The sequence below is a fragment of the Kogia breviceps genome, chromosome 12 (assembly GCF_026419965.1).
Source record: "Kogia breviceps isolate mKogBre1 chromosome 12, mKogBre1 haplotype 1, whole genome shotgun sequence".
Classification (NCBI taxonomy): Eukaryota; Metazoa; Chordata; class Mammalia; order Artiodactyla; family Physeteridae; genus Kogia; species Kogia breviceps.
Genome location: NC_081321.1, coordinates 5,873,687 through 5,886,524, shown reverse-complemented (window position 1 = coordinate 5,886,524; position 12,838 = coordinate 5,873,687). Strand labels below are relative to the sequence as shown.

Below are 12,838 nucleotides of genomic sequence, written 5' to 3'. Positions count from 1 at the left end.
AACCTCTGAAGGGAGGGGACAGTGTGGTGTACTGAGAAATCAGGTCAGTTCCCAGGGACCCAGGGAAGGAGAGTCATGGAGTCAGAGCCTGGGTGTTTGGATTCAGGGGAGAGGAGGGCAGTTGGGGTGTAGGGAAGGTGAATTTCGTGCCACCAGAACCATGGAGAACTGGAGGACCTGGGTTTTATGTCCTGCCACTCTGGCTGGATTCTGGGCATGGGTCGGGGTCCGGTCGGCTCAGGGCTCAGCCTCAGACCCGGAAAGGTCGGTCCAGGTGCCAGCCTCCGAATGAGCCTTTCATTGGCCTCCTCATTGGCCTCCTCCGCCCCGCTGACCTCTGCCCTTTCCGCCGAGCCGTCTGATTGGCTGCCCCTCGTCCCCCTGGCGCCTCATTGGCTCTCCTCCCTCGCCCTCCAGCCCTGCTCCTGCACGGGTCTCCGTCTCCCAGCAGAAGGCGCAGCCATGAATCCGTTATTCGGCCCCAACCTCTTCCTCCTCCAGCAGGAGCAGCAAGGCCTGGCCGGGCCGCTGGGGGACCCCGTGGGAAGCGACCACTTGGCCGGCGGCGGGGACGTGCCCCCGGCGCCGCTAGCCCGGGCCGGCCCGGCTCCCTACTCGCCGCCCGGGCCGGGCCCGGCGCCCCCCGCCGCCATGGCGCTCCGCAACGACCTGGGCTCCAACATCAACGTGCTCAAGACCCTGAACCTCCGCTTCCGCTGCTTCCTGGCCAAGGTGCACGAGTTGGAGCGCCGCAACCGGCTGCTGGAGAAGCAGCTGCAGCAGGCGCTGGAGGAGGGTAAGCAGGGCCGGCGGGGCCTGGCTCGCCGAGACCAGGCCGTGCAGACCGGCTTCGTCAGCCCCGTCAGACCCCTGGGGCTGCCCCTGGGCGCCCGGCCGGCTGCCGTCTGCACCCCGTCGGCGCGGGTGCTGGGGTCGCCCGCGCGCTCGCCGGCAGGCCCCCTCGCGCCCTCCGCGGCCTGCCACCCGGCGGCTCCCTCCACCTCCGCCTCCTCCGCCTACTCCTCGTCGGCCCGCTTCATGCCCGGCACCATCTGGTCCTTCTCTCACGCCCGCCGGCTCGGGCCGGGACTGGAAACCACTTTGGTGCAGGGGCCTGGCCTGTCGTGGGTGCACCCCGACGGGGTGGGCGTCCAGATCGACACCATCACCCCCGAGATCCGCGCTCTCTACAACGTGCTGGCTAAAGTGAAGCGCGAGCGGGACGAGTACAAGCGGAGGTAGGGATCGGGAAGGTGGGGACGGGGCTCAGCTTACGCCACACTGGGGCCGGGGCTAGATGTGCGCACAGGAGCCGAGAGCAGCTGGGGCCCAAGAATCAGGGAGGAGTCAGTATGAGTAAAGTTCCTGCTGTGTAAGGAGGAGCTTGGAAGTCCACAGACGGAATTGGATACCCGGAGACAAGAATCCCTAGAGAATGCAGAAGTCAAGACTCGTGACAGGAAGGAGGCGTCTAGGAGCCGAATACTGCGGGGAACCCTTGTTTTTCATCTAGGCTGCAGTGTTTGGAGGACTGTGTTAACTGTGGGTTTTGTGACGTGTAAAAGGGACATGGGTCTGAGAGGTCACATCCGGGCTACTGCTTGATCCCCCAGTCTCAGCCCTCGGAGCGACTTTGTGATATAAGCCCCACATACTGATCAAAAGTTAGAGGCAAAGGATGTAGTTTTAATTGGGGAGTCGAAGGGAAATGAGAAGGGGGGTGGAGAGGGGCTGCACCTTGCAGTAGGTGATCCTGCCTCTGCCCAGGGTTTCCCAAAACGGCGTCCGAGGGAGGCAGCACGGCCGCTCTGGTTCCATCCAAACCAGAATGCTGTGGGGACCTTAGGGCATTTCTGGGAGTAGGTCAGAAAAGGCGGGAGGCGGGAAGACGGAGTAAAGGGAATTCCTTCGGGAAAGGGGAAGGGACTGTAGTTGGCCCAGGGCTAGCGGAAGCTGGGGCATCTGAAAGTGCAGAGCTGAAGGCGGAGGAAGTGTGAAGAGGGCAGCAAGGACCCGAGTAGAAGGTTGGGAACGTGGACACACCACACCTTTGACACAGGGCAGCTGGGGCAGGCGGGTCGCTCTGAAGATGGAGAGTTGGTTTTCTGCAGGGAGCCCTGCGGGGTTAGCACAAGGCGCCGGGCGGGGAGGGGGGAGGGATGCGACGCAGGCGTGCTGGCTGCATCCAGGTGGATCCCCTAGAGGGTTGATAACCATGCTGTTCGGACAGGAGCGTGACTCTGGACACTCCGTGCCTGGGATGCCATGGTTGAAGACGAAGGAGATGACAGGTCCGAGAGAGGCTTTGCCTTCAGGTTTAACCTCTTAATGAGCTACTCTGACCCCTTGTGGGCAGGCCTGGGAATTACCCTTGCAGCCCAGTGGAGCAGAGATTTGTGTCTGGTGGGGATTGGCTGAATGTTCAGGCGAATGACTGCTGGGTCGGGTTGGGGGTCGGGGGCGAACTTCAGGGATCTGTAACCCGCCAGAGTCTAGCAGATCACAGATCAGCGGGCTTGCTGAGGTGAAGTCCTGTCCTCATGCTGGCTGGCTTCCTTCCTTAGTTGTATTCCACGATTGAAGTGTCTCTGGGAGTCTCAGTTATCCTAAAACCATCATTCAGATGCCACCCAGAACCATCCTGCCCCAGCCACTGCAGGAGTTAATTAACGCCATCAGCAGTGGAACATGGACAGTTCTGGAATACATCCATAACCACAGGAACAACTGCTATTGTTGGGGTGTTTTGTTTCTAACTGGAAGAGTATTTGTCCTTGGTCCAGCTGTCCAGGACAGCAAAGGGTTATTCCTCGGGGACTGATGAGCTCATAGCTCTGCAGCACACTGCTGTGCAGAGGGCCTCACAGCCAGACGTGGGTGGTACGTGATACCACTGGCAGTTACTCATTCTTCCACCCCAGATCCCCTGCCCTTGTTCTCTTCTCTTTATAGCAAAGCTAACTCCTGTCTGTAGCCTGGAAGACGTGGGCATAGTATGAGCACTAAACCGGGAAGGAGCTGAGGCCTCCTGGTTCTGGGTTCAGCTCCCCTGCCTTGTGTGGCCTTGGGTGGATCTCTTTTTCCTGGTCTCAGTGTTTCGACATAGGAGTGGCCCCTGCTTCCTCACTTCACTCAGGGAGCCCGTTTATTTGGAAGAAAGATGTTTGCTCCATGTAGAATTGCTCAAATTCTACCCATGTTTAAAGAACCTTGCGAGGGAGACCAGATTTAAATGGAGGTCAAAACGAACCCATTCGTGCGAATGTCTGGCTGGAGTACAAATAGAATTCTAGTGAGCTTCCAGATGGTTTATTTTCAGATTTTTGTTTGTTTGTTTACCCTGAGATTTTATGAACCTTAATCCATCCATAACTTCCTTAAGTTTCTACCTGAAACAGTTGAGTTCACTGTCCTACCCTTCCTGACGGGTCTTCTCCAGGGTTATTGTCCCCTTGTGTGTCTTGCTTGCTTCCTCCAGGGATGCATGGACCCCAGGGGCATCAGGCTACTGCATCCCCTGCCCTCGCATTGTAGGTGAAGAAACCAAGGCCCAGAAAGATAAAGGTCTCCTTTAAGAAAATACATAACCTGACGCTGCTGGGGCACTTCGCTGGCCCCAACTGTCTGAATGAGAATGCCAGAGCGAGGGGAGGAGGATGTGGGGGCCGGCTGGGAGCTGGGCTGCCTTCTCCCCGCCCAGCCCGGCCACCGGGAGGGGCAGCCACGGTGATGCCGAGGAGTTATTATTAGGAATACTGCAGTGCGGATTTGAGTGAGGAACGGGAGAGTTAGGCGAGATGGGCCTGGAGGAGGAGTCCAGGGAAGAGAGCTGCCAGGCACCTGGGAACAGAGATGGAGGGGAGGGGAGGGGAGGAGAGGACCAAATCCTGGGCATGCAGAGTGTGTTCTCTGTGCTGCTTCCTAACCACCTTTCTGGTGTTGAGGTTTCTCTCTTGGTGCAGTTCCCCTCCTTTCTCAGCCTGGAGGAAGCCTTTCCAGGATGGGGGAGAAGTGCTGGGCTATGTCAGTGGGGTCCAAGGAGTCCTGCTGTTCCAGCCAACCTTGTGGGGCCCTGAAATCAATCCTAAGCAGGGGTGTTGCCCCCGCCACTGCCCTCCTGCCTCTGTGAGGAGGAGGAGGGCGCAATGACCTGCTCCCAGCCTTGGCCAGGAGTTTCTTCTAGCCTACTCATGGTCTTAGGCTCTGCGTTCTGGGGCCCAGGAGGTCCTGCAGGTAGCTCTCACCCACCACAGTACCGGAGTAACGAGGTGCTTTTCCACGCTCGTTTCCCTCTCCCTCTGGGTGTGGGTGCTTAGCGATCCCAGGCTCCTGCCCGCACCCTGGCCCCTCGCTGCGGCTCACCCGGGGCCTCTGGGTGGGCAGTTTCTGGAGCTTGTGGGGATGGACTTCAGGCATCTCCTACCAGGCTCTTGACAAACTTCGCTGATGCCATGTGTCCTGCAGCTGCTTTTACAGGATTAATGGTACCACGGGAGGCAGGGCAGCGGGCTCGACGAGCTCTGTTCTGGTGCAGGCAGCAGGCGGGAGCCCGGATCTGAGGACCGGAGGTGGGAGACCGGGCCGGGCGGTGCGGGCAGGAGGAGGGGACGAGGCCGGCCGGACAGCTGCTCGGGCTGGGCCCTGCGAGGGGCCCGAGCAGCCGCAGTCGCTCTTAAATGGTGCGACGCCGCAGGTTCCGGGAAGGCAGCTGGTGAGCTGGGAGCCGGCCGGAGCCTGGAGCCACGCGTTTCTGCCCGGCTCCTCCCGTCTGGGGAAGCAGACCCAGGGCGGGGGCCTGAGCCAGGGGGGCGGGGAGCGGGGGGCGGAGGCGGGAGGACCCCGCACCCAGGCGCCGGCCCTTCGCTGTCTGCAGGTGGGAAGAGGAATACGTGGTGAGGCTGCAGCTGCAGGAGCGCGTGAACGAGCTCCAGGAGGTGAGGGCCGCCCCGCCCCGCCCCACCTTCCCCGGCCCGCCGCCTGCCGCCGCCCCGCAGGCAGTGCCGCCCGCTCACGCCGGCTTTCTCCGGACCTAGGAGGCCCAGGAGGCTGACGCCTGCCAGGAGGAGCTGGCCCTGAAGGTGGAGCAGCTGAAGGCGGAGCTGGTGGTCTTCAAGGGGCTCATGAGCAACGTGAGTGCGGCCACGTCACCCCTCGTCCCTACCCTCGTCCCTATCCGCCGCCGCCGCCGGGGCAAGGCTGCCTGAGGCCAGGGAGCCGGCCTTTTTAGTTGCACCCAGTTCACTGACCTTCCCCCCAGTGTATGTGCTTCCATTTGTTTCCCCCTTGCCCACCCCCGAACTCCGGAGAAGAGAGACCAAAGTCCCGTGGCCTCCATCGTTACTCAGGGTGGTTCGCTCACAGCGTGGCCCTGGGTGAAGTGCTGACCCTCTCTGCCTCCACATCTGGGTCTGTGGAACACGGGATAGTAAAGCGCGCACTTTGCAGGCTGGTTCGAAGGTTGTGATGCGCTGAGTTAGGACAGCGGTCAGTGTCAGCTAATGTTACCATTACGAAACTTTCTCCGCTCTCATAGCTCCTGGTGGTCGGTCTGTCAGTCTCTCTTGGAGCCTGAGTTCCAGGAGGGGGCCCCCTGCACGTCCCAGCCACTGGGCCGTGCCCTTCGGGGGCCCCGTCTGGCCAGGGAGCCAGCTGTCCTGGGCAGAGTGCTGGAGGGGCACCCAGGAAAAGGGGTGCCTTCTGCCGGGAGGGGCCATGTGTCTGGGAGGATGAGGGGACATTGCCGGGCCCCGAGGACCCCCCCCCCCCTCACCGCTCCCCGTGCTCCCTGCACAGAACCTGTCCGACCTGGACACGAAGATCCAGGAGAAGGCCATGAAGGTGGACATGGACATCTGCCGCCGCATCGACATCACCGCCAAGCTCTGTGACTTGGCCCAGCAGCGCAACTGCGAGGACGTGATCAAGATGTTCCAGGTGAGGGCGAGGGGCGCCTGGGTCCGGCCCCTGCCCCGTCACACTGCCTGGTGTCTGAGCCCGAGATCTGTAGGGGGGCGCGGGGCCGCAAGAGCCCAGTCCTCCGCGGGAGCTGGGCCCGGCCCCTTCCCGGAGACCTTAGCGCGGCAGCCGGGCCCTGGCGGGATGAGGCTGGGGGGTGAGGGACAGCCTCTGGAGAGGAGTTTGGAGCGGTCTCTAATGCCGTCTCTCCCTCCCCTCTCTCTCCCGTCTGCCTCCTCGCCTCTCTGCCTTTCATCTTCTCTTGCTTCCTCCACAGAAGAAGCTGGTTAGTTTTGCTCTCACGCAAGCTTCTTGCGTCCCCGGCCCATTTCTCAGCTCCCCAGGCCTCCTGACCCGCAGGGCTCTCAGCGCAGACCCCTCCCCTCGATGCTCCTGCTCTTCTCCCTTCTCTCTCTCCCCCCTTCTCTCCCTCTCCCCATTCTCTCTCTCCCTCTCTTCTCTCTCTCTCCCCCTTCTCTCTCTCTCCCTTCTCTCTTTCTCCCCCCTTCTCTCTCCTTCTCCCCCTTCCCTCTCCCTCTCCCCCTCCCCCTTTCCTCTCCCCTTGTTCCCTCTCCCCCTTCTCTCCTCCTCCCCCTTCCCTCTCCCCCTCCCCCTTCCCTCTCCCCCTCCCCCTTCCCTCTCCCCCCATCTCTCTCTTCCCCCACCTCTTCTCTCTCCCCCTCCCCTTCTTCTCTCTCCCTCCCTCTCTCATTCTTTTGCCTCAATTTCTCTCCCTTTGCCCTCTGGCTTCCAGATCTGGATGTGTGACTCAGGTTCTGCTTTGTCAACTCCGTGTCTCCCTCCTCCTTGCAGCCTGAAAGTTCCCTCTCAGTTCAGTCATTTCACTAGAAGACTTTTTTTTAGAAAAGAAATCCTCTGGGCCATTATGCACATCTTACTGTGGTCGAGGCCAGCCATTTCCCCCTTATCTTACTGCTCTGTTTTCTCTGTTTCTTGTCTGTCTTCCCCCTAGTCTGCAGCCCCGCCCCCATCTGTGTCTGTCTGCCTGTCTCGGTGACGCTGGTGTTTCTGTTCCGTCTTGTAACTGTGTCTTCTCTCTGTCTGCCCGCCCTTCCCGCTGGTCCATGCTGCCCTCCCCTGCCGGCGCCCACGCCCTTCTCCTCATGCACCCGGCCTCGTCTCTGTAGTCTCTGCACTTGTCTCCCATTAAGGTCCCGTCCATGGGGGGGCGGAAGCGGGAGCGCAAGGCTGCCGTCGAGGAGGACGCCTCCCTGTCGGAGAGCGACGGGCCCTGCCAGCCCGACGGGGATGAGGAGGAGAGCGCGGCCCTCAGCATCAACGAGGAGATGCAGCGCATGCTCAACCAGCTGTGAGTCCGCGGGCCCCTCGCCGCCCCGCCCCCGAGGCCGGAGCCCCGCCCAGCAGCCCTCCCCGCCGCCCGCCGTGACGCAGGGGCTCCCTGTCTCTAGGAGGGAGTATGATTTTGAGGACGACTGTGACAGCCTGACTTGGGAAGAGACCGAGGAGACCCTTCTGCTCTGGGAGGATTTCTCGGGCTATGCCCTGGCTGCTGCGGAGGCCCCGGGAGAGGTAACCGCCCTCCCGGCCGCAGGGCCCCGGCTCCTCCTCTCCTGGCGCCCGGCTCCTCCCCGCCCACCGTCCACTCCGTGCTCTGTGTTCCCTTTGTGGCCACCATCCGTCACCTGCTTCTCCCTGGTCCTTTGTCCTTGTCCCCTCTCTCTCCGGCTTCCTTTAACCTGACTCGCTCTCTCCCTCGCCTTGCCCTGTGGTGCCCCGTCCCGCCCCTCCCATCTGGCCTCCCCCTGCTTCCCTTTCCTCTGCAGCAGCCGGAAGACAGTTTGGAGAAGGTGATTAAAGATACCGAGTCCCTGTTCAAAACCCGGGAGAAAGAATATCAGGAAACCATTGACCAGATAGAGGTAAGGCCGTGCGCTGAAGCTGAGGGGCCCAGGTTCCCGGTGGGTCGCAGGTGCAGTGGCCTCACCCCTGCGGGACCCCAGACACCAGGGCCTCCCCATTTCTTCCTGGCGGGGGCGGAGTGGTCTCCCCACTGTAGCACTTCTGGTGGGTCCTTAAGACCTCAGGCTGGGGAGGGAGGCCGACAGATGTGGATTCAAACCTCAGCTCTGTCTCTGACTTCCACTCTAACTTGTAACAGGCCTCTTCTCTCTGAGGCTGCTTCTTTATTTGTAAACTGGGGTTCTTAACTAATACCTCCCTCAGGGTTGTCTGAAGGTCAAGTGAAATAAGGCCCAGGCAGACGTGGGGCAGCGTCTGTCTTGTGGTCAGCACAGCGAACAGTCGTTGCTTTATTATCATTGCTGTTGTTATTGTTAGTGCTGTAGTGAAGTCCACTCGGATGGACTTGAACTTTGCTGCTGCCTCGGCTCAACCTTTGAGCCAGTGGGGAAATCTCCATTCTTATTCCCTAGCCTTGAGGAACCTTCTAGAGATGCGAGTGGAACTGGTGCTTCAACTTAAACTCTAGGCCTCTAGGGGCGGCGGGAAGGATTTGTGGCACCTGGGAGGAGGGCCTGTGGGACGAGGCTTGCGTGCGATTCTTGTGAGCCCTCCTGCCGGAGCAAGCGTGAGAGGGTCCTTTCCATGCACTCTGACTTGGGGATGAGGCTGGGGGCCTTCTGGAACTCTCTCCAAGGCAGTGGAAGTTGAGGAATTACTTTCCTACACCCTCATTCCCCCAGCGCACATTAGCTGGCCCTGCTCCTTTAAGCAAAACCTGCTTTCGTTGTGTTTTTTTTTTTTTTTTCCTGCCCAGGCAGGCAGGTGCTCACTTTTAAAGGCACTGCTGGGGACTTCCCTGGCAGTCACATGGTTAAGACTCCACACTTGCACTGCAGGGGGTGCAGGTTCGGTGCCACAGTTCCATTCCCGCCCCGCCCCCCCGCAGGGTCCCCCACATGCCATGTGGCCAAAAAAAAGAAAAGCAAGGCACAGCCAGCTGTGCGCCACTAGCTGCGGGGCTGGGAGGAGGAACTGCACTCCGCTCTCGCTCTCTGTTTACGCCCATCCCACTGTCCTCCTCCTCCTCCCTATGCCTAGAATGGCACGAGGGGAGGTGTCAGGAGGGCGGACACAGTGGTGTGGGTTTCAGTGTAGCTCCTGGACATCCACATGGGACACCTGAGGTCCCTTTAACTCAGTGACCTTTGATCTCTCAGGGGCCCTGGGATGGAGGCCAGGACCATTTCCATCATTGGATGGTGAGACCAAGGCCAGGTGGAGGGTGGCCGGGAGTTCTTTCCCCCACCCCGTCCCCTCTCCGTCTGCTCCCCGCCTCACCCTCCGCCCTGCCCCGCTGCCAGCGTGTGCGGGGTTTTCAGTGTGGCTTTTGGGGTCGTCTCCTTCCTGCAGCCCTGCTCTGAATGTGTAGAGACTGGCGGCCATCCTAGCCTCGTATTCTGCTGGAATATGTTTGGTTCGTTCCCTTGCTCCCTGCCCCGCTGAGTGATGGCCTCCAGAACCCACCCCTCCTCTTTAATACCGGCTCTCCTGAGGTGTAGGAATTGGGGTGTAGGTGACAGCCAGTCTGGACAAGAGCTGGCGGCACCGTATTTCCCTCCTGGACTGAACAGTCAGTGCGTCCTGCCCCTGGACATGCTCTTGCTGCTGGGGCCCCGGCCGGGATCCCAGCTCTGGAGCCAAGGCTGACGTTTGAGCCGTGCTCACTAGGGCTTCTGATCCACGCAGGCTACCATCTCTTTGTCTGGCTCTGTGACTATTTTCTCTGCTCTCTGAGTTCCCATCCTCTCTGCCCAGTTCACACCATTCACGGGTGGTTTCCCGCTCTTTCTCTTTGCTCTCAGGCAGTCAAGCAAATCACCTCCGAGCAGTTTTACTCTGCCTCCCCTTGTGGCCCCTGTTCTTTGTGCCCAGAACAAAGAGAGGCAGCGCATTGTCTGTGGCCCAGATCTTTCACCGCCTCTGCGCCTGGCTCCGAGCCTGTGGCGCAGAGGCGGGGTCTGGGAGGGAGACTGCGTTCCCTCGACTCTGGGCCACACATCATGTCACGCATGACGTGTCTTGAGTTGGGCTACATCTCAGAGCCCGTCGGACATTCAGTGAGGCAGGCAGTCCTTCCGTTCATCTCTGAAAAGGGCTTACAAGTGAGAAAAGCAATGAGAGGAAATAGGTGGTAAGAGAGCCGAGTGCCTTTCAACAGGGCCCAGCCGGCCTCTGGGCCACGAGTCTCCTAGACGCTGCTTGAAGTTAACTAATGACTCTGCCGTCGAGGTGCGGGCCGTGCACGCAGGGATGAGTAGGCCCCGTGGCCAGCCTTGCCAGGAGCTCCCAGCTTGCAGAGGGGGACAGGCTGGGGGGACAGCGCTGTGTGGGGAGTGAGGATGGGAGCAGGCCCCAGGGGGGCCCCGCGAAGGGGCAAGGTCATCCCCACGTGCTGCGCGAGCACTCAGGAACATCCCTTCCTCACGGCTCTCGTTGGGAGTCTGTTCCGAGAGTGCGGGCCCAGAGCAGATCCCTTAGTGAAAGCCTCTGTGGGAGAGACTCCCCGGGAAACTAGAAGGAATGATGGAGTATCAGGTACCTTCTGCCTTGAGCTGCTTTAGTTTAAAATCTGAGTCCTTCACTTCCGCTACGGCTGCCTGCGCCCCCGCCCGGGGTGCCCTTGGCAGCTTAGCCTCCTGGGGGCGGGGGACGGGGGCCCTGCTGAGCCGGCGGCCCTGCCCTGCCCCCGCCACAGCTGGAGCTGGCCACGGCCAAGAACGACATGAACCGGCACCTGCACGAGTACATGGAGATGTGCAGCATGAAGCGGGGCCTGGACGTGCAGATGGAGACCTGCCGCCGGCTCATCACCCAGTCCGGGGACCGGTGAGTCTGGGGACCGGTCAGGGCCCCCCTGGGCACAGGCGGGAAGGGGACAGTACCCGGCGCCCCTCACTGGAGAGCCCTGGGAGCGTCCGGCAGTGACCCAGGCCTGTCTGGCCGTGGGGCTGCCCGTTGGAGGTCAACTGGTCTGCTCGCCCCAGCCCGGCCGCTCCCTCCCCCTCGGCAGTTGGACGATACTGGACGATACGGGCGTCCATCCGTGGTTGGACTGCCGAAACCTCCCGATGCCGCTGACTCCGGCGGTTCCCCTGGTTAGAAAGGCAGCCAAAAACTGACTAGGAGCACGGGGGGCAGATTTTTATCTGAAGTCAGGGACACAATTTGTGCCTTTGACCCTGCGTAAGTTTTTAAAAATCGCAAAACTACTTCATAGACGTGAAGCTGGGGCCACAGAGCGTCACAGAGCGTCTCGTACTGTGACCTCAGGTACTTCTGAAGTCAGCCTCTCCGAGTCCCCGAGTTAAAGTGGGGACCCTTGCTCCCCCCGCCCCCCTTGCCCTGTGGCCCTGCCCTGCCGGGGATGCTGCCCGCCTGCCTACCTGCCGGGGGTCAGGCCAGGGGTGGCGGGCGTGCCAGCCTCGTCAGCATCCCTCCCGGCCCGAGGTTACAGCTGACGCTCTTTTCTAGAAAGTCTCCTGCTTTCACTGCGGCCCCGCTTAGCGACCTGCCGCCCCCGCCGCCACCGAGCGAGGCTGAGGACTCCGATCGCGACGTCTCATCTGACGGCGCCGTGAGATAGGGGCCTCCTCCGGCTCGGCCCGCCGGGACTCACCGAGGCAGAGGGCGGGGTGGTGCACAGAAGGGAGCGCCGTTTGCCCTGCAGCCCCGAGCCTGGCCCCGGCGACGGGGCGCTCCTCCCCAGCCTCCTCCCTTGGTCCTCGACCTCTCTAGGGGTCTGGGGTGTCTGCAGCGAGGCCTGGCCTGCCCTGCCCTTCCCGGGCGACTCCCTGCACGGCCGGCCCTCCTGCCTTCATGCCGCGGGTGAATGCTACTTTCCCATCTTTAAAATGCTGCCAGAGCGCTCGCGGCCTCTCACCCTCTCCGCTGAGGAACGTGATTGTCCCGCCTTCCGTCCCTGTGGCCTTGGGCCAGCTGGCTGTCTTGATTCTGCACTGGTGCTAAGCGGCCTGGGCACTGGTATGAGGGGGATTAGGCCGGACGCTCTGTGGCTTGTGCACCAGAGGGGGCTTCCCTGCGTGGCACAAGCGGAGGGAGCGGGCCTGGGCAGGGCGCTCCGTCCTCCCTGTTGGCAGAGCGCTGCCGACGGCTGCCCGTCGACGGCGGTGACGCGGCTGTGAGCGTTCCCTGGTGGAAGTGCCACGCGTCACAGGGGCCTTAGCGCGTCCGGTCCCGGCGGTTTCTGGGTCTGACGGGGTGCCGTGTCGGTATCGCGGAGGGAGACAGAAGCTCCTGCTGTTTCGGTCACCGCCGGGTGACAGAAAGGTGAAGCTGTGTGTGGGCGCGGGCGCGCGCGCGCGCGCGTGTGTGTGTGTGTGTGTGTGTGTGCGCGTGCGGGCGCGTGTGTGCGCACACGAGCGTGTACGCGGGCGCACGTGCGCTCAGGGTCTGTGTCTTCAAGCATCAGCTGCAGGTGTGCTTCCTCCGTGTCTGTCACACGCGGAGACCAACCGGCTGAGTGAGAAGATGTCCTGGACTCGGGAAAGCTTGGCGAACTGGGGCTGTGAGACCGAGGGTCTCTCAGCATCGCTGCCTGAGGCAGGCTGGGCTGAGCTGATGTTTGTGTGGAATCTAATAATAATGAAACTGGCGACTATTTATTGAACACGTCTGTGTCACTGTTTCCAGCACTTTCTGGCGGTGGTTATACAGTCCTCTGCGCGGAGTGCGCAAGATATCACTTTAAAAACATGCAGGTGCAAAAGGCAGGTGCGGAGGTTGTAAGTAAGCTGCCCAAAGTGATGGGGCCTCGAGTGGCACAGCCAGGGCCTCAGCCCTGGTTGCCGGGCACCCTCTGTGCTTCTACCGCTAGGCCCGCGTGCATCCACGGGTGACACGTGACATGGGAGCAAAGCCG

General features: G+C 61.4%; 1 protein-coding gene across 4 annotated transcripts; it reads left to right on the top strand.

Annotated features, from left to right (window-relative positions):
- Window positions 1-436: 436 nt before the first annotated feature.
- Window positions 437-12,586, top strand: IFFO1 (intermediate filament family orphan 1). Of its 4 annotated transcripts, XM_067008619.1 has the most exons (10): window positions 437-1,238; window positions 4,874-4,934; window positions 5,034-5,129; window positions 5,794-5,934; window positions 6,233-6,241; window positions 7,104-7,285; window positions 7,386-7,506; window positions 7,761-7,856; window positions 10,655-10,785; window positions 11,431-12,577. In XM_067008619.1, exons 1-10 carry the CDS (start codon window positions 463-465, stop codon window positions 11,540-11,542), a joined length of 1,725 nt encoding a protein of 574 aa, XP_066864720.1. In that variant the 5' UTR covers window positions 437-462; the 3' UTR covers window positions 11,543-12,577. The 4 variants fall into 4 exon arrangements, 3 of the variants coding, with proteins under 3 accessions (XP_066864720.1, XP_058938536.1, XP_058938535.1); XR_010835745.1 differs by lacking the exon at window positions 6,233-6,241 and having other exon boundaries at window positions 7,128-7,285; window positions 9,117-10,785; window positions 11,431-12,586; XM_059082553.2 differs by lacking the exon at window positions 6,233-6,241 and having other exon boundaries at window positions 7,128-7,285; window positions 7,764-7,856; window positions 11,431-12,586.
- The last annotated feature ends 252 nt before the right edge of the window (window positions 12,587-12,838 follow it).

Coding starts and splice junctions, on each gene's coding strand:
- IFFO1 (XM_067008619.1), top strand. CDS start 463: ATGAATCCGTTATTCGGCCCCAACCTCTTCCTCCTCCAGCAGGAGCAG. Junction 5,130..5,793: donor TCAAGGGGCTCATGAGCAAC/GTGAGTGCGGCC, acceptor CTCCCTGCACAG/AACCTGTCCGACCTGGACAC. Junction 7,286..7,385: donor CAGCGCATGCTCAACCAGCT/GTGAGTCCGCGG, acceptor CCCTGTCTCTAG/GAGGGAGTATGATTTTGAGG.